This window comes from Borostomias antarcticus (genome assembly GCF_949987555.1).
Source record: "Borostomias antarcticus genome assembly, chromosome: 11".
In the NCBI taxonomy this organism is placed as follows: domain Eukaryota; kingdom Metazoa; phylum Chordata; class Actinopteri; order Stomiiformes; family Stomiidae; genus Borostomias; species Borostomias antarcticus.
The window spans coordinates 8,083,345-8,106,098 of NC_140244.1; the positions used below are offsets into that span (position 1 = coordinate 8,083,345).

A 22,754-nucleotide genomic window follows, 5' to 3' on the forward strand; every position below is an offset into this window, starting at 1 on the left:
TATTAGATATTTGATATCCGTGAAAGCCCCAGATTTTCTGCTATATGCTGACATTTGCTGATACAACAGACACTGGGAATAGCCAATCTAATGCATGAACATAAACATATGTTGTTCATTATGTATTTACAGGGAAAAATGTAAAAAAATAATAATAATGTATGTGAAATTAGAAAATCAGTCGGCCACCACAACACATATCGACTATTTCGTTCTAATAAAAAGTTTCAGTCTTTTAATAACTGGCCTTTTCTTTTAGTAAATTGATTTAAACGGATAAACAAGTCTCCTTTCAGTTTTCTGTAAAGTCATTCATATGTCAAAAGCATGCCGCGGGAACAGACAGTCACGGGAATAAGGGTTTTGCCGTGGCACAGATTTGACCCTAAACTGTAACAAGGGCACCATCCAAAATTAGACTTTGGTCTCAATATTTATCCCCTGGATAACAAAAATAATGACCATACATGAGTGTGTCTCTCTTCAGGTCACCCCTTTCTTATTACACCCTATTAGCATTTTATAGGCTGACAAACTAGGTTAGCCTTCTAACTCAAGGTTTGTCCTTGTCGGATACACGTTTGTCCTTTCAAAGCTTGACAGCCTTTCTCTGGCCGTGTCATATTGCACCCTGTAAAATGACTGACATACAGCCAGCGGCCATTTTATCAGGTACCGTATTCTGTACCGTAGAATACCTATTCAACAAGGTGCACTTCTGCACAGCCCACCACTGTTGTAAACAACTTTTTAGCATTTGTGGCCTTTCTGTTGAACAAGTCTAGCCATCCTTCTCTGACCTCTCTCGTGAACAAAGTGTTCTCGCCCACGAAACTGCACAGGGATGTTGGAGGAGTAAAAGGTCTGTCAGTCAAGCACTTTCTTCAGTGACATATGGGCCAGAAACAAACGTCTGCATTGCTCCCTTCCAAGCCAAGACTCTCACAGTGAGCGCATTCAACTGACTGAAGGACTTGTCTGTGTGGCCTGAGAACGGGGCCCTGAGGAACAAATGGAGCTGCAGTAGATGGACACTGACCCAACAGGCAGCAGCAGCAGGCAGAACAACACCTCGACTTTCTGAGGTGCCTGCGGAGATGGGGCATGAGCGGGCAAACACTTCTAACCACTTCTAACCGCTTCTAACCGATACTCAGAGAGTTTCCTGACTGGAGGCATCACAGCCTGGTACGGCAACAGAACCGCCCACGACAGGAATGCCATTCGAAGGGTGGTGAAGCCAGCGCAGAAGATCACCGGTGTGGAGCTCCCAGCCATCGAGGACCTCTACAACCAAAGCCATCTCCAGCGCTAAAGATAACAACAACCCCAGCTACGACCTGTTCACACTATCTCGCCAGAGAGACGGAAGAGCATCAAGGCCACGAAGGAGAGGTTTCACAACTTCTTTCCCGAAGCGGTCCGCAAGCCCACAGCCAACAGCTGCAGTAGACTGACACTGAAGACTCCCCCTGGTCATACCCCTCCCCCCACAATCCATTACCCCCCCCACCACCCCTCTGCCTGGTCAGTTAACACCCCCCCCCTGCTGACACCCCCTCCCCCCTGGCCTATCTTTGTGGCCGCAGGTGTTGATACTTAATAAGCCATTTTAAGAAATCTCATATTATAATTTGCTGGCTTAATGACTCCTTAACTACTCCAAGATGACTTCCTGAGTGAGTGAATGAGTGAGTATGTGTGTGTGTGTGTGTGTGTGTGTGTGTGTGTGTGTGTGTGTGTGCGTGTGCATGTGTGTGTTTGTGTGTGTTTCATTTCCCTGCCTCAACGCAATGTACGCAAGCAAGACAAGCACCTTCACCCACCCGGTAACCGAGAAGAAGTTTCTTATCAAACACAGGAGGGCGCATCCACATACCTCGGCCTGCAGTATGTGGACAAAAAAACCTGCATGAAAACTAATAGTCCTTGACCGTGAGAGAGCTATCCAGCGGGCGGCGCCGAAATCACTGGTCCCCAGACGCTTCCCAGCCTAGTCCAGACCAGTCTCTTCGCTGCACTGAAGCGGTAAAACTGGGACAGTGGGGTCGTGACCTCAACACACAGCTCCCGAGGACAGAGGGAATTTCACCCTTCAGGCATTACCTCCCCCTGGACTAAATTAAGGTCTTGAACTGGGCTCTTTTCTATAGAAGTTGCGAATATTCTACTTTTCTAATATATCAATGGTCATCACAAGCTCATCTTGAGCATATGAATCCATTCCTCACTAGCTGGAAGATGACTTACTGTATGATGTAAAGATTTAAAAAAAATAAAAAAAATAAAGTACACTCATCTTTGATTTTTGCTGTCTACTGAATTAACAACTGACATTTCTTATGTTGACATTGACCAATGATTGGAATTCCTGAGTGCCACAGCATGTGTTTGATTTTGCGGCAGGCTTGCGTTTGAGTGCCCTGGGACTCAATAGAAGCGACACTGATTAAGAGCGGAAAAAGATTTCTTTACATTTAAACGGAATTCTTTCATTTTGAAGAGCTTGAATTATTGGGCTTGTTGTTGTAGGTATTTTATTGTGTCCAACCATAGAAATATAACCCAGTGAAGGGACATATCCTCTCGCCACAGAGATAGATGATTGGGATATTCTATCAGAGTTCCTCTCACCTTGCCCAGCTGCTGATGGACACTCAGGTTGTACATCATCACGATCCCATCTAGAATCTCCAGCAAGGACTTCTCAGTGATTGGCTGGTCCGGCTCTTCCAACGGTCGCCCCAGCAACAGGCCATCGTTACCATGGCTTCCCTCGACTTGAGGTTTGAAGGGAAGAGAGGGGTGGAGGAGAGGAGGAGAAAGAAAGAAAGGATATGGAGGGAAGAGAGACAGCTTATCCCAAGGCCGTGTCTACAGCACAATAACACAAACAGCAAAGAGAGCCTCTATTTGAAGAATGGACAAAGAACATTGGGCCTCATTCACCAATATCCTCCTAAGTTCAGAACAGTGTAAAATGTCAACGTGATAGAATACAATATACAATAGCCTACAGCAGGCATTCCCAAACTGTGAGGCGGGTCTCCCCTGGGGGGCCCCAAAGAAATTCAGGGGAGGCGCGGAGAGAAAAAGAAAAAGGAAAAACATGTTTTTTATTTTTGAAATGTCGATGGTTTTTATGAATTAAACGTGATTTTAAAGGTCAGAAGATCGAAATAAATAATGGGAGAGTATACTAAATTTGTGGATAGTGCAGAGACAGCCTCCCCCCGCAGGCATGAATATATTGTGCGAAAACGTCATAACGTTAACTAGCAACAGGTGCCACCGAGCTAACTTAGCTGTGTAATGTTATGGGCTAGCTAACGCTGCCTTGCAAAATGGACAAATCTGGGGGGTTGGGGGGTGTGTCACTGTTTTCAGAGGGGAGGCCCACATTGATGGAGTTTGGGAACCCATGCCTACAGTCTACAAAAGGTAGGCTATTAAATAGCCTACACGCCTGTCAATGGCATGCCCAAACAAAATCTTAAGACCAGACTCCACCTGTCATATTTAGCAGTGTCAATAAAATGCATGGGACTATATTAGTCTACTCGTTCAGTTAACGGAGAAGGGCACACAGTTGGACCTGGCGCATCGGGGATATTATTGGAAAGACAGCACTCTCGCTCTGTAAAATAATGAAAATCATTATTATAAGATAAATGATACAAATGTTATAGTATTGCAATCTTATAATATAATACAACTGTAGATTTGAAATAAACGCAATCACAAATCATTTTGAATGAACATGTCTTTCGCACAAATAGTCCCTAGCCTACTTAAGACTGCTCTTCCGTGTTCGTAGATTCTATTCTTAGTTCCCACGTGAGAACAATGGTGAATGCCAGAATCTTCTTTGAAACGGTGTAAGTGAAGTTTAAGAAGAAATGCTCCCTAAGAAATTCTTAACTTTGTTGGTGAATGAGGCCCATTGGTGCCACAAAAGGTTCCCTACGCTTTATAGCAGTGGAGACGTTCAGACTAGACAGGGGAGCTGTAGACAGGACCCCTACAGAGTTAAGTGTGCAGTCTCTCACCAATGATGAATCGCCCCTTTGTGTCAACGGCGCAGTGGAAGCAAGTATAATGTAGGAGTAACATTCATTTGCAGGTTTATTCTGCTCAAAATACTCATAGATGTGGACTTCAACGGGCACAACAACTCCCGGTGCATCGATGTTGCCATTTATGAGCAGGTTGGACACAGCTGCCGTTAGCCGTACGGCTAATCATTGCTACTTTCGTGAAGACGTCCCATTCACATCATTTCACAGCCAAGAACAACTAACCTATGAGAATCTGGACGTAGAACAAGTACCAGACAAGCAAGGAATCTCCTTAAGCTCTAAACTGTGTGGATTTGGAAAGCCCCGAGTAGAATGGACTATCCTCTACTGAGACACAAACTATAGTTTTTGTGTAAAAAGCAATATGTACTAATGTCTATCTGCTCTGTGTTTTCCTCACTGTTTAAACCAGACGAATGTGCCTTTGACTTTCGTGTCCTGCACTTTAGATGACTTTGGGGTTTGAGGGTGGGGGGTGGGGTGGGATAGGTAGCTACATAGTTGAATGGCAACAACTATATCCATCTTTGTTTTTTTTAGTTTTGTTTTCTAACTGTATTGCCTTTATATCGGCCATTCACCTTTATCCTTGTTTGATCTCCGCTCGATATGTACCTGGCCGTACCTAGCTCCCTGTGGGGTTCAATTCTGATTGTATTTTATGTTCTCCTGTTATTGTTGCTGACTTGCAATGTTGAAACTCAATAAAAAGATTTTGAAAAGAGAAAAAGCAATATGTACTGACAATAGGAAAACCTAACTGTGGCTAGCGCCCCCCAGTGTTGGACTCTGGTACATCTTGTGGGACGGACAGACGGATGGAGGCCGTTTTAAAAGCCCTCACCCTCCCATTTCATCGGATGGGACCATGGGGGACAATATAAAATCTGTCTGAGAGGCTCAAACTCAATGTCGCCCCCTAGGGCCACGGTTCAACCCTAAGAAAAAATCTGTTTCATTTTCTTACGATTTTAGAAATCAGAATCGACGCTTGAATCTGAAACACTTTGAATCTCCCGTTTCTGTTTCTGTTCTCTGCATGCCGAGACACTCACTGTCCTCCTCCGTCCTCTGCTCCACAGCCAGGGTGCGAACTTTGACTTTGTCGGGGGGCGCCAAGGGTCGTCGCGGGGTCATGAGGCTGACAGCGGCCGTGCTGAGGAAGCGGTTGGCCCTGCCCAGGGTGGGCGAGCTCAGCCAACTGGGACGCGCCAGGGCGCCACCCATGGCCGCCGCACCGAATGGTCTCTGTCAACACACACAAACAACCATATTAATACACACACAAACCCAAACATACACACACAGTCACCATGCGAGATGATCTACAGTGTCTCTACGGTACCCGAGCTACTTCAGTGTCCTTGCCCATAGAGTACTAACCGCTATTTTATCTCTGTAGCCTAAAGCCGTGTTTCCACCAGGAACATTTCTTTCTTTTTTGTAGCTTAAAACGTTGTGCGTACTGCTCTTTGGAGAGCTCCAGCACCGCTGGCCCTTTTTCTGTACTGATCGATATTCAATCAACCATGAAATAACGGTATTCAGAGCAGCTGTATTCAGAGCAGCTGTATTCATCGCAGCGACAGGTCTACTCCAACCGTGAACATTTATCAGAACATCAGAAGTAACCCAAGTACGTGCAAATGGCCCTGGGTCTTTTTTACACATATCATAAATGGATACATTCTCTGACAGCGACAGCATTTTGTCATTATCGTTGTAGTGAGTGCTGCGTTTTACTGAAATAGAGTCCTTTTCAACGTTGGACACCCATGACAGCAACACTAAAATAGCACTCCGTGCTTCGCCTCAATTTGGGCAGGCATAAAACATGACACTCCTATTTACATTATTGACAAAAACACACAAAGTTGTTTTTTTTAATACTCCCAGTGGACACACAACATCAGGCTGCAGTCTAGATAACACAACGGCCTGGAAAACAGACTTGAGACCTTATGTGCAGTTGATGCATCACCTCAAACGACAGCTGTGTGCTTTATCTGGTTCAAAATAATGGGATTCAAAAAAGATTCATGCTGGACAATTGCCCTGTTCTTTGGGCTTATGTCTCTTTATATTTCTATGTATCGTATTTCTATTATGATCTATTTTACTGTACCGTACCTGAGCTGCTCCACTCTCCTCGTCCTCGTCCAGGTCGTCCATGGAGGTGGCCTGGATCTCCGCAGGGTCGATGATGATGTTGGCTTTAGACGCCAGGTCATCTAGGAGGGAACAGTATTACTGAGTGTTATTCCTTTGCTACTTTAGGTCCACCTATCACCATATTAATAAAACACAACCAGGCTATTTGTTTAGCATATTGAAAAGGGGTTGCAGGCAGTACCAGCTTGGGTACAGTTTGTTTCAGTGGAGTAGTTGACATTGGCAGACAATGTCAAAGCCTGTCTGAGTCCATGTCTATCTGGGGCCAGAGTTTCATTAATCTGATGTGGGCTGAATGATGCGGCGGAGACATTCCAGCCTCACATGTCACCGCTGTGTTTGATCCAGATACTGTCAGACTCTATAAAACTGCTGCTCTACAAGCCTAACAGGCCCAGTTTGGGACAAACAGAACTGTGCCTGTAAAAAGTATTCAGCCCCCTTGGACTTTCACATTCTGTTACAACATGGAATCAAAATTGATTTAATTTAGTTTTTTGCCACTGATAAATACAAAGTATTCTATAATGACAAAGTGAAAGGATAATAGAAATAATTGCATTCACCCCATTTGTAATGATACCTACATAAGCTCTTGCACAATCACTTTTCTTCAGAATTCACATAGTTGAATGGAGTCCACCTGTATGCAATTTAGATATTTGGCATGATATCAGAATAAATACACCTGTCCTTGTCTCATCCCACAGTTGGTTAGTGCACTTCCAAACTAAAACTAGGAGAATACACCCCCTTTTATTTTATTTTATTGAAACACGGGATAATTGTAACACTTTATATTCTTCCAATCAGGAATGAGCTATGAATCACCTGATTCACATAGACACAGCCAAGTATACACGGAAAAACCAACTTTTTACTAAATTTATTTTCGTGACCGCATTGCCTGCTTTGTAGTTCAATTGATTAAATTTAAATTATGTTTATTTTGTGTCTATGTAGATATCTTTCTGGCAAGTTGTTGGTGATAATGTTTTAGTGGTTAGCTGTAAGCTAAGCTAGTTCATGGCTACAAGGGTGAGGGATAGTTGTAACAACAAAACTAATAGTATTTATGTTTTCTTTGAATTTCAGTATGGCTACACTGTGACTGAGTGTCTAATGGGCACACAGACACAAATAAAACACAAACACACACACACACACTAATGTTCAATTGTTGAACATTGTTAAGACAAAAAAACACACACACACACACGAGTGCAAGACAAACAAGCACAAACACAAACAGACAAAACACACACATGAATATTAAATATTCAGTTATTGATGTTTATTCATGGGTTTCAAATGTAGTCCTAGACCTGCCATGTTGGGGACCAACACAGGTGTTTAAACTGAATGAATTAGTTCTACTCCATAGGATTCTATGCAGTAGAGCCAATCAGATAAATTGAAACACCTGTGTTGGTCCCCAATATGGCAGGTCTAGGACTACATTTGAAACCCATGAATACACATTTGCATATTTTGTTCAATTTTATTATGTTCAAATGTCTGTCACTACAACAGTGACTAACATACTTGGCTCACACTCACTCTCTCACACACACACCAAATATGTTGTAAGGTCATTTAATACTTATTTTGTAATATTACACTTCTCCCCAGGCTGTTACAACTATCCCAGACTTGGGAAGAATTATAACATTTCACTTTTTGTATTTGAGCCTAAACTGTGCATTTTCTGTTTGTGTCACAGAGACAACAGCTGCACTGTTTAATAGCAGACACATATAACTAGTTTGTATCACATTTTGAACGCACTGGCTTAAAAGAGCTCCAAGTATACAGACAGAAATGTCAAAAAGTTCCAACCATCCCCGGTCTCCCCCTACACTATGGAGACCAAGGAACATTCCAAACAGATCTGGGGGAAGGTTCTTGAAAAGCATCAATCAGGGGAAGGATATCAAAAAAATAGCCTGGACACTTCTCAAATCTGGGCTGTACAGGAGAGTAGCAGGGAGAAAGCCATTGTTGAAAACAATTCACATCAAATCTCAGCTAGAGTTTTCCTGAAAGAAAGTGGCCAGAGAAATTCTGGAGGAAACCCTGCGGCAGTCTGCAAGAGTCCTGGGACCCAAAACATACAGTCTCAGTGGAGCGGCTTAAAAACAAAAAAATCAATATCCTGGAATGGAAGCAAGACTTAAGAATTGCTGTTCACCAGCGGCACCCTTACAACTTGATGGAGCTTGTCCAATTTTGCAAAGAATAGGCAACAACTGCTGCATCAAGATGAGCTTTGCACATCGAGACTTATGCAAACAGACTCAAAGGTTCTTCTACCAAGTATTAACTTGGTGTTAATGGGGGAGTGAATACTTATGGAATCCATTATTTTCTGTTTTTTATTTGTAATTAATTTAGGGAAATATATAGATTTTTTCTTTTGACTTTAGAGAGTACTTTGAGAGTACTAAATTAAATATGTTTTAATGCCATGTCGTAACGCAATGAAATGTGATAAGGTCCAAGGGGGGCGGATACTTTTTATAGGGACTGTAAATCTCTGTGTCAGTTTTTATGCCAGGCTGGCTGGCTCAATCTGACCAGGAACAGAGATTTACAGGAGACTGCGGTCACCTCTAGAGGTCTACAGGTCTATACAGGCTCAGATTTACATCCTATCACGTTTGCCTACACCTCTACGAGCTCTGGATATCTTAGAAGTTACTCACTAAGCCAAACCGAAAGATAAATGTAGGTCCAGGACAACAGTTTTGAGATACCCAGACTCCAGCTACTCCTAAACTTGAGTCAAAGCACCCAACACAGCCTGTCATAGTAGTGTTCCTACGGTAGCTTAACTTGGATAAATTCAGCCTCTGATGCTGAGGCTGCTGACACAATCTTGTGAAGGGATTATGTTCGACACCTCACCATCAGCCAGATGAATAGGCTGCAGATAGTCTGGGCTAAACGGAAGCAGATATTAATCAGAGCTTGATTAAAGACGCAGGAACAATAGCGGGGCTAGGGTGTAAACCACTGATGAGAGTAAACTAGGGAGAGACAGATGGAGAGATGGAGAAAGAAAGAGATTAAAAGGCAGAGGGAGAGAGATCGAAGAGAGGGAGGGCGAGACGAGAACGATTCAGAGAGAGAGCTAGCGGGAGTAATAACAGATCGGCATGCATTTTCAACTCCTGCCTGAGTTACAGCACACGTCCTCCATGTCAACACATGGCAGAGTAAGACATGTCCAGCACGCACACGCGCGCGCACACACACACACACACACGCACACGCACACACGCCCCTTTCATTCCATAGATTGAATCCCAGAAACCCAGCCTGGTGTGGCCTGTTCCTCGGAAACACAGTCACACTTCCTCGAAGCAGAAGGACGAGGAAATAAAACAACCCAGAGCTCAGCTGATGGCTCTATTCCCCTGACCGACAAGGCCACTCCGCGCGTCTCCTTGGCAGTAAATGACACAGATAAACCACCGAGCTGTCAATTCCCGCTTGGGACGCTGTTGGCACTGGGGGCATGTTCCCTCCAGGGCTGTCGGACCTGGCACTCAGCTGGGGTATCTCCTGGGTCTTTCTGTGTGGAGTTCGTATGTTCTCCCAGTGTTCACAAGGGGGTTCCTCCACAAACAATCCCAATACAAAAACATGCAGGAGAACAGATCGCCCCCTTTTTTCAGTCCTGCATCAAGTCGTACAAGAGCACTTGGATCCCGGGCGCCGCCCAGTGCTCCTGGCTACCCTCGGAGGTCACTGCTTCCTGCACAGGGGTGGGCGTGTCAATTGCTGTATGATAATAAATTGGATTGCAGTTCATTTCATTACATGGCTCAATCCTTCAACCTCTGGAAAGACCTGCTGATTAAATAAGGTATTACTTTCAACTGCAATTGGCTAAATCTCCGGGCTGTACAACGCTTTTCATGCCATGTGAGTCGTGTAATCAGGTGAGGCCGTGGATTGAAAAAGGGGTGAGCGAGGCGTTCATGCTGAGAGAAAACACAGACGGCAACACGACGCCCCCTAGTGGTTCTCCCACACACAGCATGTCTGTCTGACGGCTTGGACAAACCCTGACCATGGAGATGCATACTGTAGTAATATCTCTCTCTCTGCTCAACGTGGAGATGATGTCTAGCCTGGCTCAGTCCACACTCAATGCAGGCATTTCTCTAGCGAGCCATCATGCTCAGAGTGGGCATGCTCAGTCAGTACATTGAAAAACTGCACGGCAATAAACAGATTCTGATCCTGAATCACCTGGTCTGGTGATAGAAGAGATGAGGGATGTAGTGGGCCGGCTCACTAGCTACCCTGAAACACACGGGCCATGGCTACTGAAACACACTGGCCTGGCTACTGAAACACACTGGCCTGGCTACTGAAACACACTGGCCTGGCTACTGAAACACACTGGCCTGGCTACTGAAACACACTGGCCTGGCTACTGAAACACACTGGCCTGGCTACTGAAACACACTGGCCTGGCTACTGAAACACACTGGCCTGGCTACTGAAACACACTGGCCATGGCTACTGAAACACACTGGCCTGGCTACTGAAACACACTGGCCATGGCTACCCCCTCTGCAGTAAGCATGCGCTGGCTAACTTCCCTTCATGGAGTGCGATGGAACGCAGCGGTCAAAGGAACGGCGGTGGCAGCTCTCTCCAGCCCAGGCTGACACCAAGACCAGACATGGCAGCTCATCGGGAGGGAGGAACACACTTTGGGACGGAGGTAAGAGCATCGGGACACAGGGAGAGAGTGGAACTAGTGTGAGATGGTCTAACCTTTGAGGGTTTTCTTCAGGTGGGAGAGCAGGCCCCCCAGCCTCTGTAGGTCAAAGTAGTCCACCTTCCCGTTGTAGAACAGCTGGGGGGGCACATAGCCATCTGGAGGGGGGTGGGGCAGAGGGAGGGAGAGAGTGAGAGAAGGAAAGAGAGAGAACAACAGAGCGTGAGTGAGTGAAAAAAAAAAAGAAAGGACAGAAAGGGGAGAGAGAGAGAGACGGAGAGAGGGAGAGAGAGACAGAGACAGAGAGTAACAGAGTAAACAAAGTAAATTTGTATGTCACAATGCTACAGTACATCTGTTCCAATGTAAGACTACTACCATTTCCTCTATATACTGTATTATTATTATTATTATTCAATAAGTATCCCTTTCCTTCTTTTCTTTTTCTCCCTTATTATATGTACATGTATACATAATTATTTATTGGTTCATTATTTATATTAATGCCATTCTGCTTTGGCAACATCTTTTACTATGAAACGCCATGCCAATAAAGCTTTGTGACTTAACACAGAGAGAGAGAGAGGGGGGAGAGAGAGAGAGAAGGCAAAAAGGAGAGGCTTATCCCATCATCCCTCAGTGGCAGATGAAGACAGTAGATAATTGCCCTGGCGAAGGGGCTCGTCTTTTACACTGCATTATAAATGTACTAGACCTACAGTACAAGACCTACATAATTATTTAAGCCTGGAGACGTGATCGGAGAGGGGAAAAAAATCACAGAAAAGGGCAGCGGGCCTATAGGCTGCTTGAAGACCGCCAACACACAACAAACTTCCTGTCTAGTATCATCATCATATATGTGCCCTGAAACGGCAATTTAGCCCTGTGGGGGCAAACAGTTGTGAGGCGTCCACAGAGAGCTCTTTTCTCTACTATGTGGAGCGTGAGGACTAACGCATCATCAGTTCTGTGCTGTGATGATGGATGGTTGTTTTCCCGGGAGCGCAGCGCGGCGCTGCGGTGTCTCTGACCTTCGCTGCTGATGCTGCCAGGGCTCTTCCTCCGGCCCTCGTCCCAGTAGCTCCTCACCGCCGTGATCAGACGATGCAGGAAGCACACCATGTACTCCGGGGGACAGAGCGCTGTGGGGTGCTGAGGGAGGGCACGCGCACACACACACACGTACACACACACACACACACACGCACGTACACACGCACAGACACACGCACAGACACACAGGCACACACACACATGCACACACAGACGCACATAGACACACAGGCACACACACACATGCACACACACAGGCAAGCACAGACACACACACACACGCACGCGCACACACATTCACACACGCACACACGCACACACAAACACACACACACAGACACACACACACACACACACAGGCAAGCACAGACAGACAGACACAAGGACTTAGAACTCTGATCGAAGTTGTATTAAACCCTTCTGCTCCAGTTCAAGTGTTCACGTCTCACCCCTCGGTTACTGGCGTTCTCCTGCAGGAACTTGCGGAATTTATTCAGGAAGATGTACCGTGATGCTTCCCCCTACGAGAGAGAGAGAGAGAGAGAGAGAGAGGGAGGGATGGATGGAAGGAGAGAGGGAGGGAGGTGTGGAGAGAGACAGAGGGGGGATAAAAGAGGACGGGAGAGAGAAAGAGAGAAAAGGAGAAGGGGTAACGGAGGGTTCAATATTACTTATGAAACTGGTTCATCGGTGGACGCTCCAGTCATTCATGTGTGTGTGTGTGTTTCGGGTTGCCATTCGGTGTGATATATGTGCGTCTCACTGCATGATCAATAAATCGACTCTTGGCTCTCTGCGTTTTGTCTCCCGACTTCTGCTTAGCAGCTATACCTACTTTACTCTACATTCTCTAGGAGCCTGTCTGCTTAGTGCTTATTATGCTTTGTTATACTGTATGATTCACTTAAATATCCTATTATGGACTTCAGGGATAGCTAGCACATGGCCTACCATGTAGGCAACATCTCTATAACTATTTACTATCTACTCTACTGATAGTCATGTCTCTCTTATGACGTATATAGCCCATGTTTATTGCTCTGTAAATGTTCTCAGCCAATAGACAAACAGAGAGGGGTCAGGGAAGAATTTTTACAGCTCACTTTTTCGGCCCCTTGGGTGAACTGTTATTTTTTGCTTCCCTCTGGAATATGTAGGGTTGGGACCTATGTCCACCGCCCCCCACTGCTCTCTGTAAAGCGCATTGTGTTGCCTCTGTGTATGAAATGCACTGTACAAATAAAGTTTGATTTGAAAGATGTTTGTTTTGTTTTGTCAAAGGTATACACCACAGAGTACAGTAGTGCCCTTAACAAGGATGTGTCTATAGACCGTGACAGGAAGGAAGGGAGGGGGGAAGGATCCTAGAGCGAGGATGTACCTGTACAGGTATCTGATTCATATAGGAACGGGGCCGGCGGTGATCCGGGAGAACAGAACCTACAGAACCGACAGAACCTACCGTCCCTTTGTCTTTGTTGTTGAGCATCAGTCGGAGGATCTGGACCTGGAGCTCCTCCACCACTGCAGGGAGAGACGGCGCAACAAGCCGGGGGGGTCAGCAAGCAAGGGAGCCTGATGTGTGTGTGTGGTGTGTGTGTGTGTTATCACATATTGTGAGCGTTGTGCGCGTGGCTTTTTGGGAGACCTCACCTTCGATCCTCTTCTTGAGTCTCTGGCAGCCTCTCTCGTAGGCCCGCCTCCTCAGCCTCTCATCCGGGCTCTCGTCTTTGGGCTCCTTCTCATCCTTGCCCTGCCCAGAGAATTAACACGGCTCCTGGTTAGAGACAGTTAACGAGAGCACCGCTGTCTTCTACAACCACTGCTTTTATCGCTCCGTAAAAAACATTACTGGAGGGGAAGGGGTTCGTTAAGGGCCTCGGTTGGAGAGCGTGATTGGCCGGCAGAGGGCTTCGGTTTGAGAGGGGGAACGTGATAGGCTGTCACCTCCTTGTCGAAGCGCGTGGGCCACCAGGTGGTGGGGATGAGCTCCTCCAGCCCCGCCTCCTTCACCCTGAGGGGCGTCTTGATGTAGAAGAAAACCACGGAGCGCAGCACGTCAAAAGTGCCTCCGTTAAGGATTACACTCACTCACTCACTCACTCACTCACTCAAGCATGCATGTATAGCCCACAATCATTCATTCATTTGTTTCCAATCATTTGCATGACATTGACATTCATTCATTATCTCATTCATCCATTGATGTATGCCATTCATTCATTCATTCATTCATTCATGTTTGTTCACTCATTTTCAACCATTCATTCATTATTTTGTAACCATTCACGAAAGTATTACTTTCCAGACTTCACACTAATATCAGGATATAGAACGTTGCTGAGGAGGTACTTCCTGGACTTCTCATGGTGGAGGATGGCCGTGGTCAGGCGCAGGTAATGGATCTGCAGGACACAGAAACGAGGACACACACTGACGACTCTAGATAGCCTGCAGACCCTTTCTGGTGAGTGTGTGTGACTAGCGGTGGGTTTAAGTGTCCCCCCCCTTACTGCACAGAATGTGACCGAGGCCAACACCAATCCTGGCACCTAAGACCTACAGAGGAGACGTACAGAGGCCAGAGAAGAGGGGGGATACCGTCTGAAATGGAACAGCCCCGTGTGATGCTCATTTATACGACGCTGTGATCCGCTCCAGCTAATCCGTCCCTAGATGACGCTTTGAAGTTCAAATCCATTTTTAAAGGAGAGCATCTGGTTCCATAAGCTCCGAGCCCCCCCCCCCACACACACACACACAAACAGCGATCCCTCTGATGTCTGGGATAGGTCAGCTGAAGAACATCACCTGTCTGCGGCCCGATTTCGAGGAAAATGTGTTGGGTCTGGGGCCTGGGCTAGAACAGGGTCTGGGTCCTGGGTTAGAACAGGGTCTGGGGCCTGGGTTAGAACAGGGTCTGGGGGCCTGGGTTAGAACAGGTTCTGGGTCCTGGGTTAGAACAGGGTCTGGGTCCTGGGTTAGAACAGGGTCTGGGGGCTCCTACCTGGAAACCAAGGTCTGGGATGATGGGGGAGAAGCGGTAGGCCCTCAGCAGAGACATCATCAGCTGCTTAAGACACTCGTTCACTTCGTAGTCCTGAGGGACAGACAGGCAGGTTTAGACACTAGCAACACACATCCTGAGAGGGAGAGACTCATTACAGGAAGGAAAGGAAGGTCTGCATTTCTATTAGCAGATTCAGAAGAACAAAGAATTCAATTCATTTGATAAAAGTCTAATATGAACCTCAGAAAACTGTATTCTCCAGGCCGTTTTCCCAGACTAATACCGAGGACTACAGAATAGAATAGAATAAAACTGTATTGTCCTTTCTATGATGGACATTTGTCTTTCTCTCACTGTTCTATAAAAAAAGCTCTACAAAAGAAGATGGTGGAGCAGGTTTCACCTCCATGAGCAGCCAGAAGAGGTCGAGGAGCTGCTGGATCAGGGGGTGTTCGTCCACCGAGCCCCCGCCCTCCAGGATCCCCAACAGGAAGTTCATCAGCACGTCCTCCACCAGGTACACCTTGCACTGGGGACATAATATCACACAACGCCTTAAACTGTTGACCCGATATCACACAATTCCTTAGAAAAGGGCACATCTGCAACAAAGCCACTGGCAACGCCACTTACAGTACAATGAGCGCCTACAACTATGTATATATACAGTATGTGATCTGTGCAGGATTTGATCCCACGTCCTTCGGCATACTCATGACTCTCACATGACGGACACAGTGTGAGAAGCACGACCGCCACCGGAGTGAGCGCCCGGCGGCAGCTTCCTCACCATGAGGGGGGCGAAGTGGTTGAAGATGTGGGCCAGGGTGACCAGGATGGTGGGCTCTCCGTGCAGCTTCCAGGACGAGCATTCGGTCTCCACCAGCTTCTCCTCCTGCAGAGGACAGGCCGGGAGAGGGAGGGAGGGAGGGAGGGTCAGAGGGGTCCGTTTTTAAAATTCTAAAACGATCAAATGATGATTTGATAGATGAAAGCCTACGCTCCTCTACACGACCGTAACCAATCAGAACCCATCAGATCAGAGATTTTACAAGATGGCTGAAAGGTCATAGAGTTCCTTGAACAGCATAAGATTGCATACTATACATGAACTCCCTGTAAATAACCCCTGCTGGCTGAGGGATGAGGGCTACAGTACTGTACCTGCGTGTCTATGGTGGTGGAGAGGACAGTCTTGACGAAGCCCAGCAGTTTCTGAGCCCTGAGGAGGTCTGCGGTGGGGGGGTTCTGCAGGGGCAGGTAGCCCTCCACGGGATACGTAGGTCACACGGGTTAAGGAGAGATACAGGGTGCATTAAGTAGCTGAGCGCTCAGTCAGCGATCAGTGATCAGAATTCACTTAACGGGTTGCTCAGTTACGCTCAGACTGATCTGCTCAGAGCACAAGTGAGCAGTTTTGAACTATGATCTGTTTGAGCCATACACCACATCATAATCATCATCATCACCTGAGCAAAACAAAACAAGGGGCGCGTTTTGGCTTGGGAATCGTTGGGACGCTGCTCGCAATCACACATGATTGACAACAGGTGAAAAGTTCTTGTCTCCTAGCAACTCAGCGCTCGGTTAGAGCAGACCGTTAAGTGGTTTTAAAAACCGCTCAGCGCTCAAAGTGAGCATTCTAAGAGTGAGCACTCAGCTACTTAACGCACCCACAGTCAACGCTTTTTATGAATGAACGTCTCAGAGATTTTCCATTGACCCATTGGCCGCTCGTTGTTGGCCATGGACTAGCTAGGCTTTTCTTTATACACAGTGAACTAGCCTTATAAAACATCCGGAACATTCTCGTCCATGTCAGTTCATGGTGTATGAATATCTATTCTTAAACTAATCGAATCTCTCGACCCATCAAATCTTCAAGAATCAGACGTTCACGTATAACAGTCATCACCTAATTGGAAGTCGGTGACAGTAACATGACAGTAACATGACAGTAGCACTTGGCGTTGGTGATAATGAAGGATATCTGAGTGGTCGGCTGCCAAAGTTGAACGCCACGGACTCTTTGAAGGACAGGCTGATGGCGGGGAAGTAGGCGATGCCAGGGCCCATCTTAATGGTACTGAAGGCTGTTCCCAGGGACTGGCCATTCCTGACAAAACAACCACAGGACTCAGATGAGATGAAGACACACAGAGTTTGATGGTTTAAAACGATGAGTATTTTACGCCAGCACCACAAGTTGAATTGTACTTAATCATAATGAAGAGGTACAGTAAGAAGATATGAGTCATACATGTACTGAAGGCCAATTTATGCCTTGCACGGCTATCAAACATTTTCTATGCTGGTGGCAACTATGCTGGTGTGTGTAGTTACCAGAGATGAGGCAAAGTGTCGGCTAGGTGGCGTATTTCAGCCTAGAGCGTTGGCTGAAGCATGAGATGTCTGAATGATTGCCAACATTTCTGTGTGTTGGACGACACTTCTCTTACGAAGCATAAATGGGCCTCAGTGCTGCAGAGGAGCAAGGAGATGTACAGTAAGCTGCTTACAGACAGAAGGTGATGGTGCCCTCGTCCAGGTCTATCAGACAGCTGACGATGTCTCCCGCTGCCCACGACTACAGAGAAACAAAGTAGACCAACTATGAAATCAAAGAGAGTCTAGAGCTTCTATCAATTCTATCGCTATGCTGCTAGTATACATGTGCATAAGCAGTAAACATTTATATAATAAATTGGTATTTAGAAATGCATGAAATTCATCATATCTATTAGTTTGGTGTCATTAGACAGGTTAGCTTAGTTTGACGTATCATATATGGCTTTGGCTTGGGGTTATGTGCGCCCGATCAGATTCTTTAAATGAATGTTTAAATATATCATCTCCTGCTCACCTTGCCATAGTTGGTGGTTGTGACGTTCCACTTGCGCACTCGGTTCCCGTCGTAGGCGTATGAATCTGGAGTGTCTCCCACCCCCTCCTGACCACACACACATAACCATGAAGCAGTCAGGTATAGGCTCAGCTCTGCCATCATTGGGGGGAGATTCACCAATGCGCTCGTGTGCACACGCACGCACACACACACACACACGCACGCATGCACGCGCACACGCGCACACACGCACACACACACACACCACACACACCACACACACCACACACACCACACACACACCATACACACACAACACATGACATACACACACACACGACACACACCTCCTGGTTGAAACTGCAGTTGAGGGTGCACCATCCTATCTGCATTAGGCCCTGAGATGAGATCAGGACCTCATACGCCCACTTCCCTGCTCACACACCACATGAGAGACAACATCAAATCAAATCAAATCAAACTTCAAAGACATTAGCAACACAGCTGACGCAGCTCGGTGCTTCAAGGACACAGTTATCTATTGAACCTCATCTTGGTCTTCATTTAACCAGGATTAGCATTATACAGTGTCATCCAGGATCATACAGTAAGACAAAGCAATTGTTTGAGGTTGTGCTGATCTTGTGCAGCTCCTGCAGTTATACGCGTCTTTTAGACTAGAAGCACATTAGTGCCGGTATAATACACAGATGCTTCAGGTGCCGTGGAGGTTCTTACCTTTATAAACACAGGTAGTAGCTCTGATGGAGCTGAAGTTGCTATGTCCAATCACCTACGGTAGTGGGGGGGAAAAAACAATGTCGCCGCACATACTACATAACTTACGGATTCAATGAAATTAATACTTCAATATCCACAAAACCGACTGTACTAAACTATAGTGTATTAATTATGTATAGCACGCTTTACTTTTGAGGTACATTTGATTCATCTCCAAGCATGCATGTTTGGGATTGTTCCATGGGCTTCTTTGTACTGGGCTGAACCAAAACAAGTGTACCCCAAAGTCATATGCCTGGGTATTTGACCATATAGTCTTTGACACAATTCCAGATCCTCTAAAAGTCAAAACAGCATCATCCTTACCCCTAGGAGGTCATCGTCCACGAAGAGCAGACCCTCGAAGCCACTGGTGTGGTCCAGGACCACCGTCTCCGGCCCCAGACGGCCCTCGATGGGCTCGTCTGCACACACACGCACGTGCACACACACACATACACACACAGGCAGGAAGAAAGCGGATTCATTATTTTGGATGTTTTTTTTTTATACATCCGCTTCCATCACAAGATTTCCCGCCAGTGTACTAGCCAGTACACCGAAATTCTAAAATAATAAATTCACAGGGTCTCATGCAGTCTCATGACATGAAAACGATTTTGGGGGTCTTGCTAAGGCCAATTCATAAACTAATAGCAAGTAAAGGTGAATATTGAACTATATAAAAGTTATCATTGAGCTTTAAAGGTAGTAATGGGAATAAGAAAAGAAGGGTGTGTGTGTGTGTGTGTGTGTGTGTGTGTGTGTGTGTGTGTGTGTGTGTGTGTGTGTGTGTGTGTGTGTGTGTGTGTGTGTGTGTGTGTGTGAGACTGACCCCTGCTGTCCTCAGTGGGCTCTCCCTCCACCAGCAGCCTCTCCACATGGGCCTCCAGGTCCTTAAAACCCAGGGGTTTCCTAGGAGATCACAGACATGACATGACATGACACACACACACACACACACACACACACACACACACACAGTGCTTTCCGTGAACACAGTTACCAGACTCACACACCGCAACGCTGCCTCTATGACATACAGAGAAAACATATACGTGTAGATAGATCAGTGTTAACACGGTGTCCCTGAACACAGACAAAAAACACAGCTGGAGCTCTATCCCTGACCATAGACACCACACACACACTGAACACAGAACAGCACTGCCAGTGAACACAGAAACCAGACATACACCGTCCCTAACCCTAATTACCTGATCCAAACCATGATTTACGTTTTAGCACCGATGTAGGTCACTACCAAACGTTTTCAAAATGGCCTGCTACATGTCAGTTTGTTGAGTAAAGACCTAAATAATGGTTAATAAGTTTAAGCAGAAACAACATGGCGCCACACTGAGCAGCTGATTAGCTGGCGCAGGGCGACCCTCTCAATCTCGGCCCAGGTCAGCGAGGTCAGGGTGGATAACGTGGGCTACTACTGTACTATTGAGAAACACGCGCGTTTGCTCACTCTCACTGTCCTCAGCCATCCCCGGTCTGCAGCCAACTATGTATGTAGCTCTTCTTTCCCTGAGCTGCCCCTCTCACACTCTATCTATAGAGCCACTGGGGTAACCTGAGATAGGCCTGGCTGTGGGAATGGAGCGGCTGGCTCTAGGGCGCCACAACACCCCCATACACACACACACACACACACCACAACACCCCCATACACACACACACACACACACACACACACCACAACACCCCCATACACACACACACACGCACGCACGCACACACACACACACACACACGCATGCACACACGCACGCACGCACGCACACACACACACACACACACGCACACGGATCAGACAATATCAAGTGCTGCCCAAGTAAACAGTATTCAATATCTTGGGACACTCTTGCTCAAGTGGAGAAAAACACCATGTCAGGTCGCGAACTCTTACCTCAACTAACTCAGACTAAGTATCATGGCAGATGTCGACCAGAAGCTACCGAACTAGTCTGGTGTCAATGCATCATTGAGCGATCATTGAGACACTTTCCTAAAGAGTTAATATAGCGTTAGTAGTATTGAATAGTCTCCAAACTCCAAAAGGAGTGGGGTAGACGAGGATAGGATTAGGAGTGTAAGGAGAGGAATGGAGAAGAGGAGAAGGGCAGAGGAGGAGAGGATTAAAGTAGACGAGGGGGAGGATTAGAGCAGGAGATGGGAAGAGGTGGAGTTGAGGAAAGGAGAGAAGGAGAGGAGTGGAGAAGAGGATGACATTGAAGCAGGACTGTACCTGAGAGAGGCCAGTGCAGGGCCCTGCTTGTTGCAGACAGGAAACACATGGTGCAGATAGTCACTCAGCAGCTTCTCATTGACTATACCTGAGGACAGAGCAAGGTCCCACGGGGGGAGGGGAGAGGGGTGAGAGGGAGAGAGGGAGGGAGAGAGAGAGAGAGAGGTTTGAGAGAGACAGGCCTGTGTATGAATCAATCTGACACATTGGTGGGGGAGTAGGCTAATATTCCAATGAATGTTTCCCAGCCCCTGAATTAAATGCTTTGCTGGCCGTCATAATAATAATGTCTGAACACACACTAAAGTTTACCGTCTTCAACTTTTCCATTTTCAGAAGCAGTGCAAAGGCTTGAGAAGCTCACAACTGCTGGCTAGATGGTGGTGTTTGTCTTTGACCATATGTGCTATTCAGCAACCTCCAGTTGTACCAGATGTACTGGTTAGATGCAGGAGCAGATCTTGATATATTTCAGGCGTTTCAAATGAAATAATAAATGACAGTAGTGCCGCATTTTGTCATAGCTTCATGCCGATTTCCCTCACAGTAGGTAACAATATGGGGCCCCCCCGCATTGGCAATTTGAAATGGCCCCCAAATCCAAACTGGGCTAGACGCAATTCCTCACCTGTTAGGTTTGGCTATAGCAGATAGTCAACAAAATAGTTCTCCTCACCTGTGGCTCTGGGCTTGTCTGTGTCAGAGGACAGTCTGTAGTTGCGGCGGGTCAGGGCGGTGCCGCCCCCCTTGGAGTTCATGCTGGTGCTGCCTCAGTCTCAGTGGAGAGCTGGATCTGATCTGGTCCCATGCACTGCTGGTGCTGCCACATCATTATCACAAGACAACACACACTCAATCCAGAATACACCTCAGGAGATAATGTAGGCTACAGGAGCCCCTCAGTTCCTTATGGTCTTGAATGTAGTAACGTTAGTGGTGCACTAAAAGTCATCAAGAGATTTATCTGCAACGCAGCCCATTGTATATGCTATGCTATTGAATGGCTGTATATAATTAATGTGACTCCTAGATTCTCTTTTGTCAAGCACTTTCTGTTTGATACGTTAACGATATGATCGTTTAAAATCTCTGGAGTTTACAATTCTATGGGAGACCTACACTGCAGAGCCAGGTTTCACTTATCTGACTTTCGCTGTGTAGCTGACAGACTAGCAACTGTTACCGGAACAGCTCTCTATGCAAGCTGCTAATTATCAAAGTAGTATCAATCTTACTGGTGCTGGTGAGGGGGGCCCCTGCCTTTCTAGATGACAATAACAACATAGTATCAAGTCATCGATATTCCACGGAACGTTATAGCTAACGTTAGGTTAGCCAAGTAGCTAACGATAGCTAGTTAGCCGAGATACCTACCATAAGCCCTGAACACTAGTTAACCACCCTTCGAAGCATTCTCTTTGACAACTCCTGCACATGCCTAACACATCGTATAACAACGTTCCTGGCCCTAATTTACATTGCATTCACTAGACTGCCTGGTCAGTGTTGATGCCATGACCATAACTCCCGTTAGCTGTGTATATGACAGCCATTGCAATGATGTTGAGCCTCCTCCGCTTAGCAAGCTAACACAGGCTAGCTGACTAAAGGCTTTAATATACACTTACCGGTGCTATTCAAAGCCTTCCAAAACGAGCAAATTGTCCCTTTGCAGTGCTGATCCAGCCTTGACTACGACGAATATTACTATAAAACACCTGTCAATTTTTACATAATTTTTTTTACAATAACAATCCTCTCCTTGTCAAACGATTCAGTCACGGAGCACCAACTGGTCCAAAACAGGCTCGTCTCCA

The 22,754-nt window shown here is 46.3% G+C and overlaps 1 protein-coding gene across 1 annotated transcript in view; it reads right to left on the reverse strand.

Moving 5' to 3' along the window:
• The window catches only part of rnf123 (ring finger protein 123), a 132,251-nt gene extending 109,545 nt beyond the window's left edge, over nucleotides 1–22,706 (reverse strand). Inside the window, exons 1-24 of the mRNA XM_084445282.1 lie at nucleotides 22,566–22,706; nucleotides 21,614–21,757; nucleotides 20,938–21,025; nucleotides 19,516–19,595; nucleotides 19,008–19,105; nucleotides 18,639–18,693; nucleotides 18,248–18,333; nucleotides 17,919–18,005; nucleotides 17,575–17,642; nucleotides 17,012–17,171; nucleotides 16,220–16,321; nucleotides 15,846–15,950; nucleotides 15,459–15,584; nucleotides 15,053–15,145; nucleotides 14,363–14,450; nucleotides 13,993–14,114; nucleotides 13,699–13,798; nucleotides 13,508–13,569; nucleotides 12,495–12,566; nucleotides 12,024–12,144; nucleotides 11,046–11,147; nucleotides 6,210–6,310; nucleotides 5,135–5,327; nucleotides 2,635–2,780 (exon numbers count right to left, since the gene is read on the reverse strand). Of these exons, the coding sequence (XP_084301408.1) occupies nucleotides 2,635–2,780; nucleotides 5,135–5,327; nucleotides 6,210–6,310; nucleotides 11,046–11,147; nucleotides 12,024–12,144; nucleotides 12,495–12,566; nucleotides 13,508–13,569; nucleotides 13,699–13,798; nucleotides 13,993–14,114; nucleotides 14,363–14,450; nucleotides 15,053–15,145; nucleotides 15,459–15,584; nucleotides 15,846–15,950; nucleotides 16,220–16,321; nucleotides 17,012–17,171; nucleotides 17,575–17,642; nucleotides 17,919–18,005; nucleotides 18,248–18,333; nucleotides 18,639–18,693; nucleotides 19,008–19,105; nucleotides 19,516–19,595; nucleotides 20,938–21,025; nucleotides 21,614–21,695 (2,337 nt within the window). The 5' untranslated portion in view covers nucleotides 21,696–21,757; nucleotides 22,566–22,706. The remainder of the gene's footprint in view (nucleotides 1–2,634; nucleotides 2,781–5,134; nucleotides 5,328–6,209; nucleotides 6,311–11,045; nucleotides 11,148–12,023; nucleotides 12,145–12,494; nucleotides 12,567–13,507; nucleotides 13,570–13,698; nucleotides 13,799–13,992; nucleotides 14,115–14,362; nucleotides 14,451–15,052; nucleotides 15,146–15,458; nucleotides 15,585–15,845; nucleotides 15,951–16,219; nucleotides 16,322–17,011; nucleotides 17,172–17,574; nucleotides 17,643–17,918; nucleotides 18,006–18,247; nucleotides 18,334–18,638; nucleotides 18,694–19,007; nucleotides 19,106–19,515; nucleotides 19,596–20,937; nucleotides 21,026–21,613; nucleotides 21,758–22,565) is intronic.
• Nucleotides 22,707–22,754: the final 48 nt, after the last annotated feature.